The 23806-nt window shown below is 38.9% G+C and overlaps 1 protein-coding gene across 2 annotated transcripts in view; it reads left to right on the top strand.

The window, feature by feature from the left end:
• map2k5 (mitogen-activated protein kinase kinase 5) overlaps window positions 1–23806 on the top strand; it is a 58349-nt gene that overhangs the window by 32605 nt on the left and 1938 nt on the right. The window contains exons 21-22 of one of the 2 annotated variants that reach the window (XM_085152475.1): window positions 6404–6465; window positions 7404–7449. In XM_085152475.1, the coding sequence (XP_085008601.1) occupies window positions 6404–6465; window positions 7404–7449 (108 nt within the window). Of the gene's footprint in view, window positions 1–1577; window positions 6013–6403; window positions 6466–7403; window positions 7450–23806 lie in introns of those variants that run through there. The other variant, XM_085152550.1, reaches the window with a different exon arrangement.

Raw genomic sequence — 23806 nt, 5'->3', positions numbered from 1 at the left:
ATTAGTTTAGACACACCTGACTCAACACTATGGCAGGTGTGATAAATTACACCTGACTCCCTGGCATTTTGTAAATATTGCTCATTACTATATACTGTACTGTACATGTGAACCTTTTTTGGATATTGTATGTGACTTAACCCACTGGGAAATTGAAAGTTGCTTTATTGGCTGAATGAATGTGCTCTGCTTTTAATATTGGGTACAAACGTGTGTGGTTTGGCTTCCATTTCTTTCAGTTTGAACCTAAATTGAGGTATGCCCTCAACATATAGGCCAAATACACAAATGATCAAAATTCAAATTGCTGATTACCGCTGATTCTGTAGTGTGGTGGTTTACACATTTATCCAACACACAAAAGATTTGCTCCCCGGGAGGAGATGCAAATCTCCGAGAAGGTTGCGTGAGGAAGTAGCATGCGGCATAAACATTTTCCAGATCATAAATCTGCTGTCTGAATGAGGGAGCAGCTGAAAGAAGGATTTACTTACACAGAATAGTAGAGGTAGTAAGAACTGTGGTTTCAGCTCAAGTAAGGAGGTTTATTTAGACAAGAAAATGGTTTTGACATTCATGAACAAAGAACATGTAGTCGTTGTTGACAGCTTACCACACAGTTAATTTGCCAGCATTAGAGAAAACACATTTTTGACTTACCTAACATAACATTATATCACCACCACTTTATCTTGATTCTATTTATAAGGTTGTTTTAATGCTTTTAAAAAAATTAGGTTGATTTTGGTCAATATTTGGAAAACGCCGAAATTTTCTATAACCCAACAGCTATAAAACACTCGAGGCTGAATCTCATTAGTAACACACTGAATAGCTCTTTCTAAGGACTGTTAGTGTTCACTCTCAAAATGACACACTTGTATGTAAGATACTTAAAGGGGCATTTGCACTTCTGCACTGAATCTATGCTGCATTTATGCCATAAATACAAACCTTTCCAATCATCAGCAAAAGTATAAATACCAGTATAAGTAAAGTATAAAACTGGGTATAATTCATATTGATCCTGAAGACTGGTTCTATATACGCGTATACTGCTCAAGAGGAATCAGGGGAACACTTGAAAAAATCTTAACTTTGATGTTTGATGTAATTTCTGAATCCAGCCCTCAGAGCTGTGATGATTTTGTTTTCCACTGATGTTTCATCACTTCATGCTGATCGGATTGCACAATGCATGTCAGTAAAGATATTCAACTAGGACATGTGTTTTAAGTGTTCCCATAATTTTTATTTTAACATGCCAGTCCTCCACTTAAATGCATCGTACTTGCATCTTTGGAAATCCTTGTTATGAGTGCATGCTAGAGAAACAGCATGCTCACCCTGCTCAGGCAGGGTCTTGAATTAGAAGTTCTCTGCAGTTGTTTCCACCATCTGTAAGCTGTCCTCCCTCATTAATGTGCCTCTCTCCTCTGTTTGTTGAATAGCAAGTGGCTCCACTAATAAAGAACTCCCACTTTATTTTCAAGCCTGTAATTACTGATCTAATTTTGCCTAATAATTGCTTCATGGCAATGACATGTATATTTACTTGTACCCTTGTACCCTCGTAGTGTGTGTTCTGTCTCCTAGTGGTGCACATTGACAACCAGAGGACTAATTCACGCAGACTAGCCACTTTCATCAGCCTGCCTGTCTTTTGTGCCATCGCCTGCTGCCACATCAAAGCTGCAGCAGTGTTCCTCTCAGGTGGAAACATGAATACATGCATAAATGTGCATGTTTATATCTGCATGCAGATTTGTTTGAAAAGTGCAGACAGAAATTTTGCATCAGATTTAGCCTACATGACACATACATTAGTTGTATAGTCAAGACTTTATGTGTGCGGTGCACCTAATTGATTGTTGCTTTGTGTTTGTGTGTACACCAAATTATAGCGATAGCAAATTATTTGGTGCTCTGTCTCTGTAAACAGTGTATACTAACGTTTGTGGGTTTTCGTGCTCAAGGGCATTTGTTTGTGCACGTGTGTTTTTGTGTGTGCGCTATGATATATTGCTCATCCAAGCAGCGGCAGAACTGTGAAGTGCACTGAGATTAGAAGGAATCCATTCCTTTGTTAATTTAAATGGGTTCATGCATCATTCTTTGCGGGAGCCTGCCGATCAGAGCATTAAGGAATGGCGAACACTGCCCAGAGGTGTTTTTAATGGCACAGCAGGGTCTCGGATGTAAAGAGGTTTAATTCTTTGCATTTGAATGAATGCGTGGTCTTGAACCTGGGCTGTATGAGTTTTGTGCATATCTGAGTAGTCGATTTATTTCATTTTTTAAGACCTCTTTGCATCATCTCTGTATGATGCCGCACTACGTATTTTTAATACTTGACCTACACCTGCGGCATCTACCGATCTTACTATATCCAAGCACAACACATTTTGTGTATGTAAAAATTTAGTTACAGATAACAGCATCTTCCAAATGTATATACAACAACTGCTTGCTGGTATTGTTGGAAACAAAGTAAATACAGATGTTAATTTAGTAAGGTTGCTGCTGTAAAGTGGTATTTCATGTGTAAAAATAATAATATACTGTGTTGGGAGGTTTTCGTGCCAGCAGCCAAAGGCAGGGATAAAGTAGGAGTGGGAAAGTGGATGGAGTAATGAGGTGAAGGGCTGTAATGGAGGGTCAGTCGGGCACAGCTGTTCTACATGACACGGTTCATAGAACTTCGATTGACAACAGGCAGCGGGCCTGACACACTCAGACACACACACAGAGGGATACACACTTAGATGGCTTCAAAGTTTTTGACATCCTGTAACATTAACATAACGTTAACTCTATCTTAAATGCATCGTTATACTAATCCTAAAGCATGTCTTTGCTTTTGCTATTGATTATCTCAGTGTAGGTAAAAGATTCATAGGAAATGATATGTTTGAAAAATGGGTAAATAAAGCTCAGACTCTTTATTAAAGACTAATGTAGCCACCTTACGTGACCTATTGGTTTGTTAAGTTTTGTTTTGTAGCCTTAGGCTTAGCATTTTTCTCACCACTGTGTTGCTTTTTTTCAAGCCTGATTGGGTTTAGTTAGGAAACTGCATATATCGGCTGCAATGCACAAACACACATATTTGCTAATTATTCGTGCAGTACTAGTTTCACCTCCGAAACCCACACAGCAAGCCATAATATTTTTTAGACGGCTCCATTAAAATACTCCCAAGTAACGAAAAACGCCACACGCACCTTGAAGAGGGTTCATCTCTGCTGACTTTGTGTCATCATCCACCTGTCAGTGGAAGTGGTGTTCTCCTAACTTTAGTCCTTGATCAAACATGTGAGTTATTGAGAAAAAAAAATCATCACTATACAGTTGTGATAAAGAGGTAACTTAGCTATAGAGACCAGGCTGCTTTAAAGACAACTGTTTTATCAGCCTGTGTGGACTGATTCAGTTTTGTAACAGCTGCAGTTTAGGACACTTATGTGTTTTGTTCCATTTTCCAGCCTGGGAGCTCACTGCTTTTAAAGGTGTGTTTAATATCTAAGAATTAAATTAAAAGGGATGTTAAAACATCAAAAGAAGTTTTAGAAAATGTTTGAAGTTACAAGATTCAAAGATGTTAGATGACATGAGTAATAACCAGAGTGGGGTTTTTTTTAATTAAATAGCAATAATAACACTTCCCAGATCTATACAACAAAATCCACATTGATATTTTGTATTTAAGAACAAAGTAAAAAAATGAGTTCAGGGACTACTTGGCCACTTTTTTCTATTTGTCTTTATTTTAGCTTCTTATTTATCTTTTAAGTTACATATTTCCCTGGAACAAATACCTGCAATGATAAAAGCGAGGTGAACTGCACAAAAGATTTGTGTACACTGTCTATAAAGTAAAGGAGTGCAAAAAACCACAATGTCAAAAATACTGAATAATCTTTCAGATATTTCTCCTACATAAATCCTTGAATGCTACAAATTTAACATTCATCCCGGTAGCTTCAAAGAGCTTCGTTACCATAACATCTTTGTGTCTGTGTGCACCTTTAGATATCTGCTAATATAATAAAATATAACATTTTTGTATTCTATCAGCACACTCCTTTTACTCTTATACTTTAAAGCGGGTTTAAATAGTTCATTTTCCCCCACCAGGCTGACTTTAAACATACTGTGTGCCAGCAGGTACCTCCACAGCTGTTCAACTGGCAGGCACAAAGAAAATAAAAAGTAGAAAAAGTTTTTGCTTTGCATCATTTGGTTGTTTTAGTAACCATCAAACAGAATTTCTGACCTGTTAAGAGCACTCGTTTTCAAAAGGTGACTCTAAATTAGTTGTGTGCGTTGTGCTGAGGGCTCCACACCGAGTATACAGCTGTTTCCTTTAAAGGTTTTTCCCTTTGGTCTGATGATCTTTTCATTGAGATCCAAATCTTGTCTTATTCCACCTCTTTCTGTGCTGGACTGCTTACAATTAAAGAACATGATCCAGGGATGTTGGCATCTAATAAGCGCTCCCTGCATCGACACTTGACCATGTGCCTGCCAATCACAGCTGGTCCTTGCACTGTGCAGCTTAAAGTTTCCCAGACTAGTGTGGATGAGTAACATTGCATTAAACACAGATGTACAACTACTTTCTGATGTTTGGCCCAGCAGAAGAGCTTGTCCCTCAAAGCAGAAAAAGGGCCAATTTACTGGACAAGAGACGCGTTATCCTCTCAAAACCTGCACTAAATGCAACGAGCCACAGGAGAAATGCAGCGGCATCAAGTGTCACCTCCGTCATGCAGGCGCAGTGAATGGCATGAAAGATTTTGCTTCTAGGAGATGCACTTAGGTGAAAAATATCTGGCAGACCTTATTCATCTATATGAATGCAGCAGTGCCATGTTGATTTAATTTTTAATTACTTTTTGGTAATAGTTTTTTTTAATTAGATCTTTTATTTTCTGTTGAAGAGAAGCCCTGAGTTTAGGTTCATGAATAGGATCTGATTTGTTTTGAAAGCAGTGTTCTGTTAACATGAATCTGCATGAAAACATTTTTGGTACTAAAATCAGTGAATAATGATGACAAACAATCTCAATAATCTTGTAGTCCTAAGTATGATGACTTGATCTCATTCAGCTAGAGCAGCGGTCCCCAACCCCCGGGGCACGGACCCATTTGGTACTGGGCCGCAAGAGTTGAGGCTCAGGTGTGAAATGTATTGTTTTTAGGGTTTTTATTGTTTTTTACTGTTACTTTTTAACGTTTTTATCGTTAACTTGGTCTCCCTGGGTCTTTTCCCTTGTGTTATGAATAAATCTTCTTTTTTTTGGTACCGGCACAGGTTTTATTTTGTTGTATTTATCCGCGACACCTTCAGGCAATAAAATATTGACGGACATACACCGGTCCGTGGTGCAAAAAAGGTTGGGGACCGCTGAGCTCGAGCATCTTTGAGACGAAAGAGTGTGGAAACCTTTTTCTAGCAGCAGCAGCACTTTCTCCCACGTGGCAGATTTAGTGTTGTTATGCTGTTGCTGGTTATGCTATATGCCGGACACGGTCAAATTATTTCTTTTTTTTCTCTGTGTTGTGTGTTTTTGTTTTTTCTGTGTCTGGTAGACAAAACATTTCTGCTAAAACCTTAGACCGTAACTAGTCCCCTCGCCAGAATTTCAGGAGAGAAATAGAAAAAAAAATCCAATGTTATTTCTAAACTCAGACTGCAAGCATTAAGTGCGTGAATATTTTCTGCGTCACACATTGTTAGAGAATAACAATAGCACAATAAAATCAAGGTTGATCTTTGTGTCAGCAGTGCTTTTCAAAAAATGGGGCACGTCATCAAAGTGTAAAATATGTGTTGAGTTGAACCAAAGTTCAGTTTCCAGATGCTATTATATATTGTTTTTATTTAAGTTCAATTCAACTTGGATTGTTTTTTAACGTCACAAATGTTTAAAACATTGTGAAGTGTAGGGCACAAACCTTCTGAGGTCGGGGGCTTGCCAGTAAAAGTTTGATAATAAATACAGAGCAGTGTGACATCATCACCCCAAGTTTGATTACTGTTTTTTACATATTTCAAAAATGAAAAAAAAAACAAAAACGTTTTGTTTTGTGAAGTTAATCTAGCCAATGTTTCTGTGGGTACATGTCATCACTTGGTTGATGTGTAATCGTCAGTCATAACACAAGTCACATTTCAGGATTTTAAAATTTTCCTTTAACAATTTTCAACTTTCATCTCCAGCCCTAAAATCTTGTCAGTTTCTTCTTGCTTTAGTAATTTCAGCCAACCTTGACTATGACAACCCTTGTCTTAGTTTTAATATATCCCTGCTGATGTGAGGTAAATGTTCGGGGGGGGGGGGGGGGGGGGGGGTTTGTTTTCTCCAGTAGGTCAAAAACTGTCCTCCTCTTTTTACAGGATCCTCCAGTTCTTCCTGTCAGCCAGTTTAGCGAAAAGTTTGTTCACTTCATCACTCAATGGTGAGTTATTTGTTTAAATGATCCGTTTATAGAAATCGAAGCACTAGATTAATTATTTAAATAAAAGAGAAACTTTATGTGTATTCAACAGCTATTGACTGTGTAGTCCTTTAATTTGTAAACTTGGTTGTACGATCTTTAAATGTTTGTCGTGGTCAAATATAGAAGCACTTTTTGTTTCATTCAGATTACTGTAGATGAATATGAAGTATAATGGGATAATAGCGTAATGGAAATAAACTGCATTAGTGTTAATGCATTGTGGTTGAAATAGCTATTAGCTCTGTTCTCCTGTGTGTTTGAATAGAAAGCTTTTCTTTATTTATGAGGAGTGATTGATTTATCTAATGCGTGAGGACACAGAAAATGTTTACCCTGCATTTGCTTGTGATTAATTTGCCTCTTGTAACCTTTACAGTTAGACAAACATCTACATACACACCCTAACCACATGTGTATATGTGTGTGTTCAGCGCTCACAAGCTGATTATACCAGCTGCTGTTTGTCCCCGATGGGTGTTGCATTTACTTAAACAGGGCATTTCTCTCTCAGGACCGAGGTACTCCGCCCTGCCTGCGTTCAGTGGTGGTACTATCCTCTTCCAATCTGTTCCTAGATGTTCATAATGCTTTCAAAGCGATGCTTTAACAAGTTACCTGACTGCACACCTCGCAGTATGAAGGATGCTTGCAGAAAAACACACAATACTCCCCATATCTGTCTGAAAGAAATGTACTGGGCTGTAAGGGAATTAAACTCTTGCTTTTAATTTCTGTAGAGCGAAGAGTTTAGTTTCAAGCCTCCCTCCTTTTTTAATATTCGTTTCTAAATAAAATTAGGCATGAATTGTAAGTTAGAACTCAAAACCATCTCTTGGGCACTTAGAAACTCAGTTTTAATAGTGTCTGGCTTTAAGCTGTTGTATTTCTCTTTTCAGCATGAGGCGGAACCCCAAGGAGAGACCTGCACCCAATAACCTCATGGTAAGTTAAACCAAACCTCCTATTGAACACTTCCAAGGACTTCAAAAATATAGGTTTTGAATAAATGTGTACAGAGAATGATCATATTCATGCATTCCAATAAAAATTCAATTAAAGATAATTTTATTATCTCTGTAGCTTTTGGAATATGCAGTTGTATTTTCCGCAGTGATTGAGGTGTTTCAGGTCAAGGACCCTCCAACTTAGCATTGATGTGTGGAAACGGCAGTAATGAACTTTTTGCTTCGGATAAACAGTGTCAGAAAGAGGTCAGCCCGAAACCTTGACGAAGGATTGAGACCTACTCCAGGAATAATTCATTCATTTCACTCCACTGGAGTCGGCATGAATAAATCAGGCTGTTGTTCAAGAGTCACATTATTCAGGTTCAAAATCAAGTTTTAAATTTGACCAGCTGACAAAAGAAAATTATTTTAGAAACTGTAAGTGTGTGTGCGTGTGTGTGTGCGCGCACGCATAAATCATTAGGACTCCGACACTTTGTAGAATTATCAGCTCAACCCTTTTCCAAAATTAAAAACAAATCACTTGGTCAGTTTCACATGTTTTTATAAATTAAATTTTCTTTTCAGTCATCTACATGTACACTTACCATTTTCTGCAATATTATTGCTGCTCATTCAGGCTACATTAGGACACAGATCCCGTTGGGGTTGCATAAGGCGGGCATGAAAATGTGCTAAATTGAAGACTTCCCACCTATGAATAAGGGAGTAGCTAAAGGTAGCTTTTTTCTGGCTGCTTAACTTGCCTTTGTCACATTGTAGCCAATATTTTTACACTAAAATGTTGAAATTTCTTGAATTCTTTTAGAAAAAAATTGACATAATCCAGGAATAAGCTTTGCGGTGAATAACAGCAGCAACAAATTAGTTAATGGCATTTAAATTTAATTCTGAAAGGGCAGTGACCCTGCTGTAGCATATAAATAAGGGACAGGCATACAAGCCAAGTCAAATGGCTCCTTCCATTTGTGAACCTGACGATTGTCTTTAGTTCTAGCATCAGCACACAAAACTGTCAGTTTGTAAAGACTGCCTTTTAAGAGTTTTAACACTCGGGGTTTTCTGTGTGCTCGGATCAAGGACACTGACAGTTATGTCCCGAGAGAGGCGAGGGCTAAAGGTTTGTGTTGTGGGGATGGTGAGCTGGAGAGGGTAAATGCAGAGCTGCTAACAGATTGCATGTTCTCAGTCTCACACTAGAAAGAAGGAATATTGGGAAGTGTTGGCTGTACAGGGACTTCATGCTTCCATCCAAAAATGAAGCTCAACTTGATGTTTTTGTGATCTTCTGCTCAGATCATTTTGTTATGTGAACCAAACCTTTATCGTTTTTCTGGCTGAAAAGCAAGTTTTATTTGTATGTTTTTGATTTATTTTTTCTCTTTACCTGAATGCATAGTTGGCACATCCGTTGATATGTCATTTCTCATTCACATAAGGAAGATTATAAGTATTTTACAGTGGTTTTCTGACAGGGGTTGCATTAAATATCAGATTCTTGTCAGACATTACCTTTACATTACCTTTACAACCTGCCTGGCCGAACACTCGGTTTTCATTCGCTACAGGGCGTCCGTTAATCTTTGATAAAAAGACGCCTACTGAAGGTGTAGTCGCAGGTTTGACTGTCAAAGTGTAGTTAATTTGACTAGTGTGATCGCTGTGTCTTGCCCGGGTGCGATTAATTGAGTCATGTTTTCCAAGCGTGCTTTTCAAGTGTGCAAGTGCGCGTGAAAACGAAAGACAAACCAAAGCGTGCTCAGATTGTCGGACAGCGTGAGCACAGGCTAGCAGTGGAGCGGGGAGGCGGGTCAGTCGTGCTCGGAGACGCTACAAGGCAGCCATCGCTCTCTATGAGTACACCCTCAGTAGCTGTTAGTGAAACTGTCTCTTGCTGGCTCAGTCATTAAGTGGATAAGTGTAGCAATAGCAACACAATGCTGGAATTAAAGAGCCAGTTCCTTTGTATATCTTCCTTTTTAACATTTTCACCTCAGTTTACCTGTTGTATTTTCCTGTGTAATAATTAAACTAGTCAAAGTATAATAATGTTTTGCTTGGTGAGGGGGGGTTTGATTTGGGCCATTAAGAATGAACTGGAGCTCCAAGGAAGATGCCCTGTATCTGTATTCTTTACTGTTTACTGTTTAGAGGAAAAGCTAAACGGCTCTTTGTTCAGTCGTGTATTTATGCATGCGGCGTGTCTTTAAGAAAAATATTATTTGTTTCATAGTTTAACGAGATTCTCTCCACCCGTGAGGTTGAATTGCTTTTCTGATTTTTAATTTCAGTTTTTTTCTTTTTAATATTTTGCTTTTCAGCAATAACACATTTTTCTATTTTATGATTTCCTTTCTCAGTCACTTGGTGCTTTTTTCCCCATCCTGTGTTTTTTTTGGAGGTGGTGGTGGTTGTAACTCACTTTCATCCCTGTTCCCATCAGTGTTTCTTTTTTGTCACTCCTATATTCCTACTGTGCCCCACTTCTTTCATATTCATACTGTGATCCTTGTGCTCTTTTTCAAATTTTCACAGTTCTCCGTTTTCTATATTTGTCTCGCTCCATCCCACTCATCTTTCCTTTACCTATATTTTGTCCTCCTGTAGGCCTTCTTTCTGTGCCCATGATGAACTGAGATATAAGGTCATGGTTGCCTGCCTTTGTGACACCAGCCTGCTGATTGTCTTTCTCTTTTCTCTTCTTTAGTCCCTTTTTCCTCCCCACCTCTCATGCTGCCTCTCCATTCCCCAAGCCTCCTGAGTGCATTAAAACTCTTTGCCTATTCTATCTGTATGTTAATGCACCCAGCCATCGCTCCCCCCTTTTCTCTTTTCTCTGCTCCACTATTTACTCTCACTTCTTATCTGTGGAAGGTAATGCAGGAAATGCACACAATAGTGTAGACACTGAACAAATAATGTTTTGTGACCATACAAAGTGACATAGTAGCTCCAGTTTGCTCATCAGGTTTCAGCATGTGGTTTCTCTAATCACTGGTGTAGCTTTTACTGACATCATTGTCACTGGGATTTTATCCTATTAGATGTTCTTAAAAAGGCTGCCGTTTGATTGCGTGCCTGCTCGTAGGTTACATCCCTGAAGCTCGGGTTATGTCTGTTATATACTTGACGCTTTGCGCATGAAACTGTCTTCTTCTATTAGGCAGCTTTATCATTGCACAGTGTAAGAAAAAAGCTTTTTAAATGATTCATGCTATGATCCCAACGTGACCAAAGGAAGCGCAGTGTTTTGATTACACTACCAAAGAAAAAACGTGAAGTTAACAGAAGCTAATGGTAACAGAAGTAGTATAAGTGTGTCCTTCATTTTTATTATTATCTGGTGAACTGTAGGGCATGTTTTAAACATCTATCCAATTAATCACTGGTCACTTTGTGTTCGACTGCTCATTAATGCAAGTATCTAATCAGCCAACCACTCTGCAGAAACTCATGCATTCAGACATGTAGACATGGTCAAGGCAACCCGCTAAAGTTCAAACTGAGCATCAGAATCGTGTAAATGGTAAATGGACTCGTTCTTATATAGCGCTTCTCTACTCTGCTTGAGGACTCAAAGCGCTTCATATAGCGTGCCTCATTCACCCATTCACATCCACTCATACAAACACTTTTTTTCCTGCATGTAAGTGCTTTCTATCTAATATTCACACACGCTCATTCTCTGATGAAAGGATCAGAGATCTTGCCAAAGGATACTTAGCATGCAGACTGAATACTGGATAACTGCTCTACTGTCCATCACAATGGGCAAGAAACTGGTTTTTAAGTGACCTGGCTGGTAGTGCCAGACAGGCTCGTCTGCATATTCTGGAAATCTGCTGGGATTTTCAGCACTTCCTTCTCAAGATTTAGAGATGGCAGTATTTAGACTAAGGCTTGAAAAACATAAAGCATCCAGTAAGCTACAGTTCTCTGGGTAAAAATGCTTCATTGATGTCAGAGAAGAATGGCCAGCGTGCTTCAAGCTGATAGGCTACAACAACTTAAATATCTATTTGTTTCAAAGGCATGCAGAAGAACATAAACAATAAACACATGTTAAAAACAGTAATAATAATATTTATATTTATAACAAGGTGCAATAATAATTAATGTGCAATAATAACAGTGTGTAATACAAATACACTTATTCTTCTTTTTTATTACTAATTTATTATACTGTGTTGTGTTGTTTGTGTTGCGTTGTGATGTATCGTGTCGTGTTGTGTTACATGTAGTGCCGACGTAGGACAGTTTTCCAATTTCATTGTACTATTGTACTATGTATGACTGTGCAATGACAGTAAAACGTTATCTTATCTTATCTTATGAAACTTTGAAGCAGATAAGCTACAGTAATAGAATACTGTACCAGGAGACACATGTTAGCTAAGAACAGGAAACTGAGGATATAATTCACCAAAATTGGTCAATAAAAGATTGGAAAACTGTTGCCTGTTTTGATGAGTCTCACTTTCTGTTGCTATGTTAGTATGGTGGGATCAGGACTTGGCTTGAACAACATAAAAGCATAGCGCCAACCTGCCTTGTATCAACGGTTCAGGCTGGTATGTCAGTATGGACCAAAATCTGTGAGGAATGTTTCCATTACCTTGTTGGATCTATGCTGTGAACAATTAAAGCAACTCTGAAGTTAAAACTGGGTCCAACCCAACACTAGCAAAGTGTAACTAATGTAGTGCCCAGTGGGTGTATGTTGAAAACAATAAGATAAATACTAAACAATATCAGTCTACCCAGTGACATCAGTGGGTTGTAATTTGATGCATTTATTTATTAATTAAGGCTAATGGACTTGATTTAATAAACTCTGGCTGAGGAATCTTTCTTCATTAGTTAGAAAATCACACGATGAGCCATCAGAGAGGCAAGTGTGTGTTTTTTCTGTCCTCATACTGATGCATCTTTCATTGTGGACACCCAACCCTGTCGTCATAAGCTGAGTCAGTTGAGGAGACTTTCCGTTGGCTTGCTCCCAGGACTTTGGCTGCCGGTATTTGGTGATGACCTGTGCCGGTCTGGGGTTTCTTGCTTTTGGTTGTGGCCTGGCTTATTTATTAAGCTGTGGAGCAAGAAAGAGTTGGTGAGGGTTTCAAGCATTTGCTTATTTCTGGGATTTACATGGACACAATATCATCATGCGTATCTGTTTCCTTGTTTTATGTGGTTAATTTGTGCATATGAGTGAAGAAAAACTAGAGCGATGATCTGCACAATCTTATGTTGTTTGTTCGGGATTTGATGGACATTTTTTTTTCTCCCTCCCCCTTCTCCCACTCCTTCGTTGTCCCTTGTTCCCCAGCCAGCAGCCTTCACGCAGCCTTTTAGCACCCTTGTCAAAGCAGTCCTCCTATTCTGCTTTTCTATTCATAGACGCACACACACACGCACACAAATTTCATAGCCCCCTTTCAACCCCAGAGACACCAGATGAGCCCCTCAATTTTTTTCACAAAGAAACCCCCTCTTGTCTCTGAATGTCCTCAAATCTGGTTTGAACTTACACGCACACACACACACACAGAACCACAAACGCACCACAAAGACAGGAAGACACTAAATAAACTACGTTAAAATCACAGTTTGACCATTTGAATCAAAAACAGTGGATGTTTGTGATTTACTGTGACTAATTAATGGTAATCTCCCTACATCTACTTTGCTTTTTAGGTCCACTTCCCTCAGTTTTCTCATTGATTTCACTCTATTTTAACTCAGGTTAGACAGCTGGGAAAATGTGTTAACTGTAGTTGCATGCCTTGCACTTATCATGTGTGTTAAAACTTTGGAAACAGTTTTATCGTCCGAGGAATTGGCCTGTTAATGTTTACATTGTTGCATGTGCAAAAAGGATTTTCACATGCCCACTTGTGTATCAAAGCACCTCTTTTGAGACATGCACCAAGCCACCAGTGTCTCCTCCTCCCTAAACTTTTCTGTCTCCACCTTCCCCTCCAAATGTTTTCGCATTTCACCCTTGGGTGTTCACTGATGTAAACTCCATTTACACATACTCGGACTGCAGTGCTTCAACTCAAGTCATTCAGACATCAGCCAAGTCATTTTAAATGGTGGCTGAAGTCAGAGTTACATATAAATCAATATTTGGAGCTTGTATAAAAAAAAAAAAACATTATCCTTTTTAATATAACATTTCCTGATTTGACCTTTTTGTTTAGGTGTAAAAATAAGTTAGATAGTAGTGAATGCTATTGTTTAACTTAATTGAAAGTTAAATGGACGTTTGTATCATTGACGTGAGGATTAGAGAGCAAGCTATCAGTCCAAAATGTAAAGTTAGTCATTCTTTATTCTTTTTCTCCATTTTCAATATATCCCAGAATACTTCAAACGTTCTGGGAAAGTAATAGGTTTTTCCCCTCATTTTCTCCAGTAGTGGACATTTATACTTTCTTTTTTTTTTTTATAAAACTCTGATTGTATATAATGTCTCATAATCCAGTTTATTCATGAAAGTACCTGTGCTTTATTACAACATGTTGATTTGTACTGGACTCTTATTATTAGATTGTATGAGATAGGGCTGTTCGATGTAACGATATATATCAGATGACGATATAAAAACGTCTATCGTTTCATTTTACGCTATCGTTTGTTTTGTGGTGTCGCAAAATAAACTGTTTACAGCAATATCTTTTCACCGTTTTGATGGTCACTGTAGTGGCTATATTAATTTCTTAAAGTTCTCTCTTTCTCTTATATTTAATATAACCACACTACGGACGGACAAGCGCTTGCTTTTATGCGTTGTCGTTAGCAACAACGACGGTAAAACCATTGCGTGTCCGCTTGTTTATTTTCCACATAAACCTTTCAAAATAAAGCTCAAGATCCTGTTGAGACCTTTCAAAATAAACTGAATCACGTGAAAGATGCAGAGTATTTACGGATGAGAAGCAAAAAAGAGCCGCCCAGGTGCTAAAAAATAAACATTAGACTCAAACGTTAGAACAGGCTTTTCCCCGCAGCACGCTGTGTAATAAATACTCACAAAGAAAACGGCGGCCGTTACAATCTATGTCTAAAAATGTATAGGTTCATGCATCAGTTAAAACACTCGACTCCAGGTACACGACACCCAGCTGGAAACACTTCACGCAAGTCGAGCTGCCCGAGATTCACAGAATTTACAGAAAATGTTACATTTTTGTGATTTATATCGTTATCGGACGATAGATGTCTTAATATCGGGATATGAGATTTTGGTCATATCGCACAGCCCTAGTATGAGAAATATCCTAGAGAGACCACTCTGGTTTCTAAGTCATAGTGTGAGGCTTATTGTGCAGTGCATATAAAACTTCATTTCCCATGCACCTTCAGTTGTATCTGCCTGTTGTACTTAGCGGCGCTAACACGTTACTAGCTCTGAGTGTGAATCCTGGCTACTGATTTGGTTACTTGGTTGGAAACTCAGACATGAGGCTGACACTGTCACTCTTTTGGTTTTTAAACATTATTTGGTGGATATTTGAAGAACAGCAGGTTCTCTTGACAGTAACATTAAATATGTATATTATTGTGTTTTGAGGTCACATGCCACTGTAACAGTGTAGCTTTCTCTGGGAACTAAAATTGGTGCACACATGCCCACACACTGGCCATTCATACACTCACCCAGGCAGTTTCCAAAGGGAGCTAGTGATTAGCATGCAAATCTGTAAAGTCCCAGTTATTCTACCTACCTCTTTACCCTTCTCTCTTACTCACACACACACACAGTGTTTTTTCCCAACACTATTCTAATGAGGTGATGACCAGTCTCTTGTTATAATTGCCTCAAACTCCTTTTAATTTCTTCTGAGCGTATTAATCATACATTGAGTTATTTAAAATCGCATTAATTAATCTTAGATTAAACAGACCCTTCAAAGGCTTCAAACAATTAAAGAGTTAGGTAGTATTTCCCCTGGGTGTAGGCCATTTCTATTTGAGCGGAGCAGTTGCAGGTGATTATCCCAGTTTGATATGGCCAGACGGTGATTAATGCAACTTTTAAACGAGTCCTTCCCCCAGCTCACCTCTGTCCATGCTCTGCTACAGCAGAAAGTCAGACACCTTCAATGACCTGACTAAGAAGCACTTGTTCACTCTGTGTTTAGAAACTCTTCCCTCACAGGTTTCATACCTCATTTAAGCTGCAGAGTTTTAATTATTAGACAGCCGTGTAGAAGTGCACCAGACCAGGTGCACGTGCAGTGCATTCAAAATGACATATGCCAGATTGATATAACGGTCATTAGGTTAATGTAGGGTTTGTTTATTTTCTTAGGCATGTGAGCAGTCTGGCAATAAACATTTTGTCTTCAAAAATATTATGTTGAACTTCTTGAAGTCTTGTGCTTTATTTTTACTTCTGCTCACAGCTCATAGATATGCTGCATGTGACAAAGAACTCAGTAAAGGCTTTTTAATTAGACTCTATCTGCTGTGGATCCTATTGGTTCAGATCCTTTAAATTTGATTGGAAGGGTCTAGTCACTCAAACATGCTATTATATTTATTTAGGCTGCCTCTGATGATCTCAGGTGCCAGTGACTTAATTTTGATGCTTTAGGCCTAAGATAATGAGAAATATCTCATAATAGACTGAGCACTTCAGCATTTAAACAATGTTACTGCATGTAATATTCAATACTGAACAATAACTTAAGTCTTTTTCAAGGAAGCAATTTTTTGTTCTGTTTCCATAAAAGCCTTATTTTTATAGATTTACTACGACTGGGGAGAACATAGGGTTTAAGGCCTTAGCAAGTTTGAAACCACAATGTAAAACTGTGGAGGACAAAAAACAAAAAACATGTATCATTTATCCAGCTCCTAATTTTGTAAATTCTGCACTCAGCTTATGAGTCTCCAGTGTCATTGAAATGCAACCAGATGCTGCTCGTTTTACATTTTCGCTTTTTCATTTCTTCACTTTTTCCTGACACGCTTGCATTTAAATCGCAATTGCCTGACTCAAATGTATCCGCAGGCAAGATATAATTGTATCCAGCCAGCAGGCTGTACGTTTGACTCCCCTGCTTTACAGTGTGAAGTGTACTCAGAGTACTTATTTTTTGAATTATTGCTGTTTTTAAATATAATAAAGCCAACGAGCATGTTGGTACAGTGGTTAACGTTGTTCCCTCACCGTAAGAAGGTTCTAGACTATATGGGCAAAAGTTCTGGTCCACATACAAATCTTACCTACGGTAACGGCTCAGCCATAGAGACCCATGCTATGAAGCTCCTGCTGCACAGCATTTGTGCTGATGTTAATGCCAAGCATTTCTGACTTTAACACACTATGCGCCTCAGCACCCTGCAACATGCTTTGTGCTACATGATGTGCCACTTTGTGTCTGAGTTTCTGTGGTTCCTAAATACTTCCATTTTGCAATAACACAACATACAGCCGATCATGGGACGGAAAAAAATATACAAATTGATTTGCAGCAACGTTCTATTACAGTAAACACACTCAAATTCAGTAAGCTCTTCAAAACAAGACTTCTTGTTTTCAAAGGATGCAATCAAGCACCCAACCATATCTGCATGTTTGATTTTATACACCTGTGGCAATGGGACTGAAAACACCTGAAATATAAGGTTAAGAGGTGCGGCCCAATACTCTTATCCATGATGGATCCTGCTGCAGAGCTGGGGCCTGTCTGTGTGAAGTTTGCATGTTCTTGCTTTGTCTTTGTGGTTTCAGTTCAATTCAGTGTTATTTATACAGCGCCAAAACACAACAACAGTCGCCTCAAGGAGCTTTATATTGTAAGTTAGACTCTACAATAATACAACAGAGAAAATCCCAAAAATCACATGACCCCCTTTTGAGAAACGCTTTGGCAACAGTAGGAAGGAAAAACTTTCTTTTAACAGGAAGAAACCTACAGCAGAACCAGGCTCAGGGAGTAGCCGCCATCTGCTGGTTGGGGTGAGGGGAGGTAGACGGGACATGCCAGAAGACATGCCATGGAAGGGAGCTTGAGATTGATAACAAGTATGATTCAATGCAGAGAGGTCTATTAACACAAGAGTGATAAAGGTGACTGAAGAAGAAACACCTCAATGCGTCATGGGATTCCCACAGCAACCTACACCTATTGCAGCATAACTAAGGGAGGATTCAGGGTCACCTGATCCAGCCCTAACTATATGCTTTAGCAAAAAGGAAAGTTTTAAGTTGTCTCCCAAATCCAAACTGGAAGCTGCTTCCATAGAAGAGGGGCTTGAAAGCTGAAGGGTCTGCCTCCCGTTCTACTTTAAAATACTCTACGAACCACATGTAAGCCCGCAGTCCAAGAGTGACGTGGGATTTACATGGACAAGGGAAGCCAATGAAGGAAAGCCAGTACAGGAGAAATATGCTTTCTTTCTAGTCCCTGTCAGCACTCTTGCTGCAGCATTTTGGATGAACTGAAGGCTTTTCAGGGAGTTTTTAGGACATACTGATTATAACTAGAGATGGCACGATACCACTTTTTTATGTCCGATACCGATATCATAAATTTGGATATCTGCCGATACCGATATGAATCCGATATAGTTTGTTTTTTTAATCAATAAAACTGTTTTTTTTAATATCTTGCTGCTTTTTGTATAAGTTCATACTCAAGTTGAAAAACAAGAACAACACTAAAGCTATTCTGTTATACATGTATGTAAAAAAAACAACAAAAAAAACACACTGCACCCAAAATATTTCATAGATCAGCAATACTGATCAATCTAATAAAGTTAAACCTACTCCATCCTCCCTATTCTGGTATTTTAAAGAGTACTTAGCAGAAATATTAAGCAACCTAACTAATAGGGTTGCAAACTCCCAGCAAAAGAAAATAGGGAACCACCCTCTTCCTCATGATGCTTAATCAATGTAATCAACTTTAATTTGATGCAGTGTGAAAAAAATTCACAGAAAAAAAATATTTTTCAAGAATAATTAAATAGATTCAACATCTTTCTTCAACAGAATTGCAGAATTCACAGATGATACTTTCCCAAAGGAAAAAGTACTATAGCTTACTAGGGTATATTAGACTTAACAGTTACTATATACAGTAATGGACTTCTATACATTTTACATCAGATTAAAACTTTCGGTGTAAGATTCAGATAATTATTAAATAATTAAAAGCTAGATATTTTAAATGAGAATAAGAAAGAAAAGTATGTCTTTGTGCCCCCTTTTCCCTGTTCATGCCCTATCGGCCCCCCTGGCTAAACTTTGCTAGATCCGCCCCTGCACAGTTACCAGCCGTCAGCTGCGTAGAAAAGGATCCTGGTGTACAAAGTAATATTAAATAAATTCTAACAACAGCTTATCAAGCTTAAACGTGCTGCTGTTGTTCAGCTGCTGGTTTCCTCTTTCTGGTGCAAAGTGGGCCAAAAACAAACAAGAGAGACGGACTCGCGACAGAAAAGCCGATCAGCTGATCATTGATGAGATTCACGATTGAAGTAGCAGCAGGAGAGAGAGAGAGAGGCAGTCGCTCCATATATCGGTTGTTAAGCTTAACGCGGGAATGCTTTACAAACATTCAGAGATGAACTTACACACTTGCTTTACTTCTCGCTGAGATAACTTCCTCGGAGATGAAATGTTTGCTAGCAGGCTACAAATACACACAGCCGCTCTATCACGTGACCACACTGCTCCGACGTGCTACGGTTAGTTACGCCGTGTCGCAAGTTTTGTGAGGTGCTTTTTTGATATTTAATGGGTCGGATTACATTTTTTATTTCTCTCCGATATCCGATCCAGTAATTTACGTCAGTATCGGACCGATACCGATACGTAATATCGGATCGGTCCATCTCTAATTATAACAAATCACAGTAGTCAGCGTAGCAGTAATAAATGCATGAACTACTTTTTCAGCGTCAATCTGAGACAGAATATTTCAAATTTTAGAGATATTGTGCAAATGGAAGAAAGCAGTCCTACCTATTTGTTTAATATGTGGATTGAAGGACATATCCTGGTCAAAAATGACTCCAATATTTCTCACAGTGTTACTGGAGGCCAAGGTAATGATCCAAGAATCTGGTTAGATATCATATTTCTGAGATTTTTAGGGCCGAGTACAATAACCTCAGTTTAATCTGAATTAGAAGCAGAAAGTTAGCGGCCATCCAGGTCTTTATGTCTTTAAGACATTCCTGCAGTTCAACTAATTGGTGTGTGTTATCTGGATAAAGTTGGGTGTCATCTGCATAGCAGTGAAAATGTATGCTATGCCTTCTGATGATACTGCCTAAGGGAAGCATGGATAATGTAAACATAATTGGTCCTAGCACAGAACCCTGTGGAACTCCATAATTAACCTTATTGTGTGAAGAGGACTCTCCATTTACATGTACAAATTGGGCTCTATTAGATAGATATGATTCAAACCTTTACAGTGCAGTACCTGTAATACCTACAGTATGCTCTAATTGCTCTAATAAAAAAAATATTATGGTTTACAGTATTGAACGCTGCCTAAGGTCTAGCAGGACAAGCACAGAGATGAGTCCACTGTCAGAGGCCATGAGAAGATCATTTGTAACCTTCACTCAAGCTGTTTCTGTGCTGTGATGAACTCTGAAACCTGACTGAGACTCTTCAAATAAGCCATTCCTCTGAAGATAATCAGTTAGCTGATTTACAACTACTCTTTCAAGAATTTTTGATATGTAAGGAAGGTTATAGATTGGCCTATAATTAGCTAAGACCGCTGGGTCAAAAGATGGCTTTTTAAGTAACACCAGCTTGGAAGACTGTGGTACATAGCCAATTATTAGAGATCAGAAGAATTTTATTTAAAAGCGCCTTTCAAGAAACCAAAGACAGTAAATAGTAGAATAAGACACATCGTAGAACAATGACAAAACAAAGAACAAATTTAAAAAAACACAAGATAAAATAAACAAACAATGAGTTCACAGATTGGTTGATCATATTTAAGATTGAAGGATTAATTAATGGTAGGATTTCTTTGAGCAGTCTTGTAGGAATGGGGTCTAAAAGACACGTTGATGGTTTGGAGGAAGTCATTACTGAAGTTAACTCAGAAAGATCAATTGGAGAAAAATATTCTAAATGAATATCAGTGGTACTGCATGTACCATAATGTTAGAATGAATGGCTCTGACTTGGCTCTGCATGAGACCCGTGTTTGGCTTTTTGTCAGCCTGGCTACAGCGCTGAAGAGAACCCTATGGTTGTTCTTATTTTCTTCAATTAATGATGAATACTAAGATGTTCTAGCTTTACAGAGGGTTTTTTTTTTTTATCAAGCAGCAAATTAATTTTCCAGGCTAAATGATGATCTTGTAAATTTGTGATACGCCATTTCCTCTCCAGCTTAAGCGTTATCTGCTTCAAGTACTTCCTATTTGAAGCTCTCTTTTTAACAGGAGCTACAGTATCGAGAGTCATATGTAATGAAGAAGTAGAATTTTTAACAAGATAATCGACTTCTATGGGAGTAGCGTTCAGGTAGCTGGTCTGCTCCTTATTCTAAATGTAAACGTTTTCACGAAAGGATCAGATTCTCACTAGGTGCCCAGTTCAAAGACATGTGTTAGGTTAATTGGTGTAGGTGTGGATGTGGGAGTTCGTGGTTGTCTGTCTCTGTGTGTGTTAGCCCAGTGTTGGGGGATGACCTGATCAGGACATTTGTCAGCTGGTTTTTTTTTTTGTGTAGGATTAAATATTCAGATTTAGGTTCATACTTGACCATGGAAACAGTTTACTCGCTCTCCTTGAACTTTTGATGTTTAGTTTTATTTTCTGGACGTCCTGTGATGTCTTGCATACACTGTTCAGTTCTTTTTTTCCTCATTTTAATCATAATTCATCTATTTCTTGGGTGTGATGGGATGTGATGACAGAAAAGAGGCTAAAAGAGCACTGTGAGAAGTACCTTCATCGAGGTCAAATTCCAGCAGATGTCTCTGGCCTTTAGGGTTAATTTCTAGAGTGGAGGTTGGAGAGCCTGATTTTAAAAACATTACTCAGGACTTCCTTCTTTATTTCTGTATCACTCCCTCTCTACTGAGGGAAGGAAGAATGATTGATGAGATGGGTATTCAGCACATAGGGGCACCCAGGAGCGTCCACTCCACCCGTCTCATACTGACACACACACACACAAACACACACACACACACGCTTACAATGATATGAGAGTAATTAACCTCAGACTGTGTTAACCCCAGCTGGCCATTAGAAGGACAACAGGATTGATGGGACTCTTCCCCTAGTCTTTAACAATCTCTACATTTTGTGCATGATTAAAACACACTGCAAAGTGTTTCCATTTTCTTTGAAGTGTTCACAAAGGAAACCGCAGCGAGCAGAGGAAGCAGAAAAGTCCAAACTCAAACAAATCCTGATACTGTCTTTTGTTTAAGTCATCACTTTATTCCCCCTCAGTGTGATTTTTATTTTTATGAACATAATTGCCACATATTTCCCCGTGTATCCACAAATAGACAAGAAGGCTCTCAGGAGGAAAAAAGTGGACCAGCCTGTCCTACTTTATCACTAATCTTATATTGTCTGCACCAGTTTGGGTGTTGCTGGCGGGTATTAAAGACCCCAGAAGAAACAGCTGACAACAACATTACTCACCTTGGAGTCACTTTCTGCCTCCAATTTGAATCACACTAGTCATGTTCTTTTCATATTGACAAGATTTGCATTTTGCTTTTGACCTACAGCCCTGCAGATCAAGGAAATATAAATGTTAAAGTTTTATTTTTAAAAAAAAAATGTTCATGTTGTCAAAGAAGATAGAACTCATCTTGATGTTTTAAGGTCAAAATTAACAAGTGGCACGTTAAAATAAAATCACTGTAGCTGGCAATGTGTTCTGTTTATGTAACATTTTACGTAGATTTGGATACAAAGTTTAATAAGACTGTGGGTTGTGATGGTCACAAAGTTCAGTTAAGGGCTCAATAACACAACCATAGAGACTCGTTGGCAACCACTTAGCAACTCCTGGTCGCTAGTGAAAGGTGTGTATTCACCTTTTCTTGGATGGCAGTTGCTGGGTGAGATTGGTCACAGATCGGGGTGCTGCAAACCAGTTGTGGGATTCATACTTTTCTCTAGCAACCAATGGTTGCTAAGGGGATTGCTGACTGGGCTCTAGATGTGCATGACTTGAGAATGCAGGTTTATCCCTCTTGGTTGGTGATTGCCAGATTGGTGCCAGTAGGCCTCTGAGTCTGTGGGACTTATGCTTGAGGCAGACTGGGTCATGTTTTCCTTTGTAGGTATTTATGCCAGAAATCCAATTTGACTTGATGTTGGCCACAGAGACAGGTGGAGATCAATCCTGATTAATTTCCTCATATATGAATGGGCAGAGGTCTCTTGTCAGCCCTTAGAAACATAGATGTAAGCATCATAGTTGCATTAACTGTTTAACCCTGTAAAGACTGTTGAGATTAACCCTGGAAGCTCTTCTGAATTTGAATTTGAACTTCTAAGTTGGTTTCTGTCCTATTTCAGGCTTTTCCATCAGAAGTTAGTGAGTGTGGTCTCTGCCTATGCAGTTACTCTTGGAAACCCGGAAACTATTCGAATATTCATCAAATCGTGCCTGTATTGATATGTACAGTACTCAGGGCATCAGATGTGGTGTTTATGGGGGAAGGATTGAAAGGTGAATAGATGTTTATACAGACAACATGCTGCTAACATGGCTGAAATCAAACTCTTCAGTAGTGGTACTATATTTAAGTGACGTTAAATATATCTTTATTTTCTGTGGTTTTGTGTTAATCATTGGCTGATATACGTTATTGTCTCCTGTTATCCCAGATTCATTGACGTAGCTCCGTGGAAAAAAAGCTGAGCGTGTGTCTTTGTTTTTTGCTGAGATTGATCTTCTTACTTAGAACCGAACTCCTTCAAACGGCGTGCAACACTGACAGCTTCTTGTTGTTCAGGACGGAAATCACTGAGATCAGTGTTGACAAGTTCATTTAAACCGGCCGGCCAGAGCGCTGTTTACCTAATTGGACATCTAGACACTCAAATAAAATTCCTGGTTAGTCCGAGTTGATTTGTCTCATTTGCAGCCTCCTTCCCTCTCACCTCTTGACCCTCTGTGACCTCTGTAACCTCTGGTCCACAGTCCTCCAGATGAGTCTGGTTACTGGGACCACTGACATGTGACATCTCTGTTTAAGTCCTGCAGCAGTAACAAGTGAATGGTGCTGGAGTCTGACGGCTCGATGGGCTACAGGGTCGTGTTGTTGGGTTTCCCGAAGCACAAGAAGGCTTCAGAATT

This window comes from Neolamprologus multifasciatus, chromosome 1 (assembly GCF_963576455.1).
Source record: "Neolamprologus multifasciatus chromosome 1, fNeoMul1.2, whole genome shotgun sequence".
Lineage (NCBI taxonomy): Eukaryota > Metazoa > Chordata > Actinopteri > Cichliformes > Cichlidae > Neolamprologus > Neolamprologus multifasciatus.
The sequence above is the reverse complement of the archived record's forward strand: the minus strand, read 5'-3'. Positions and strand labels throughout refer to the sequence as shown.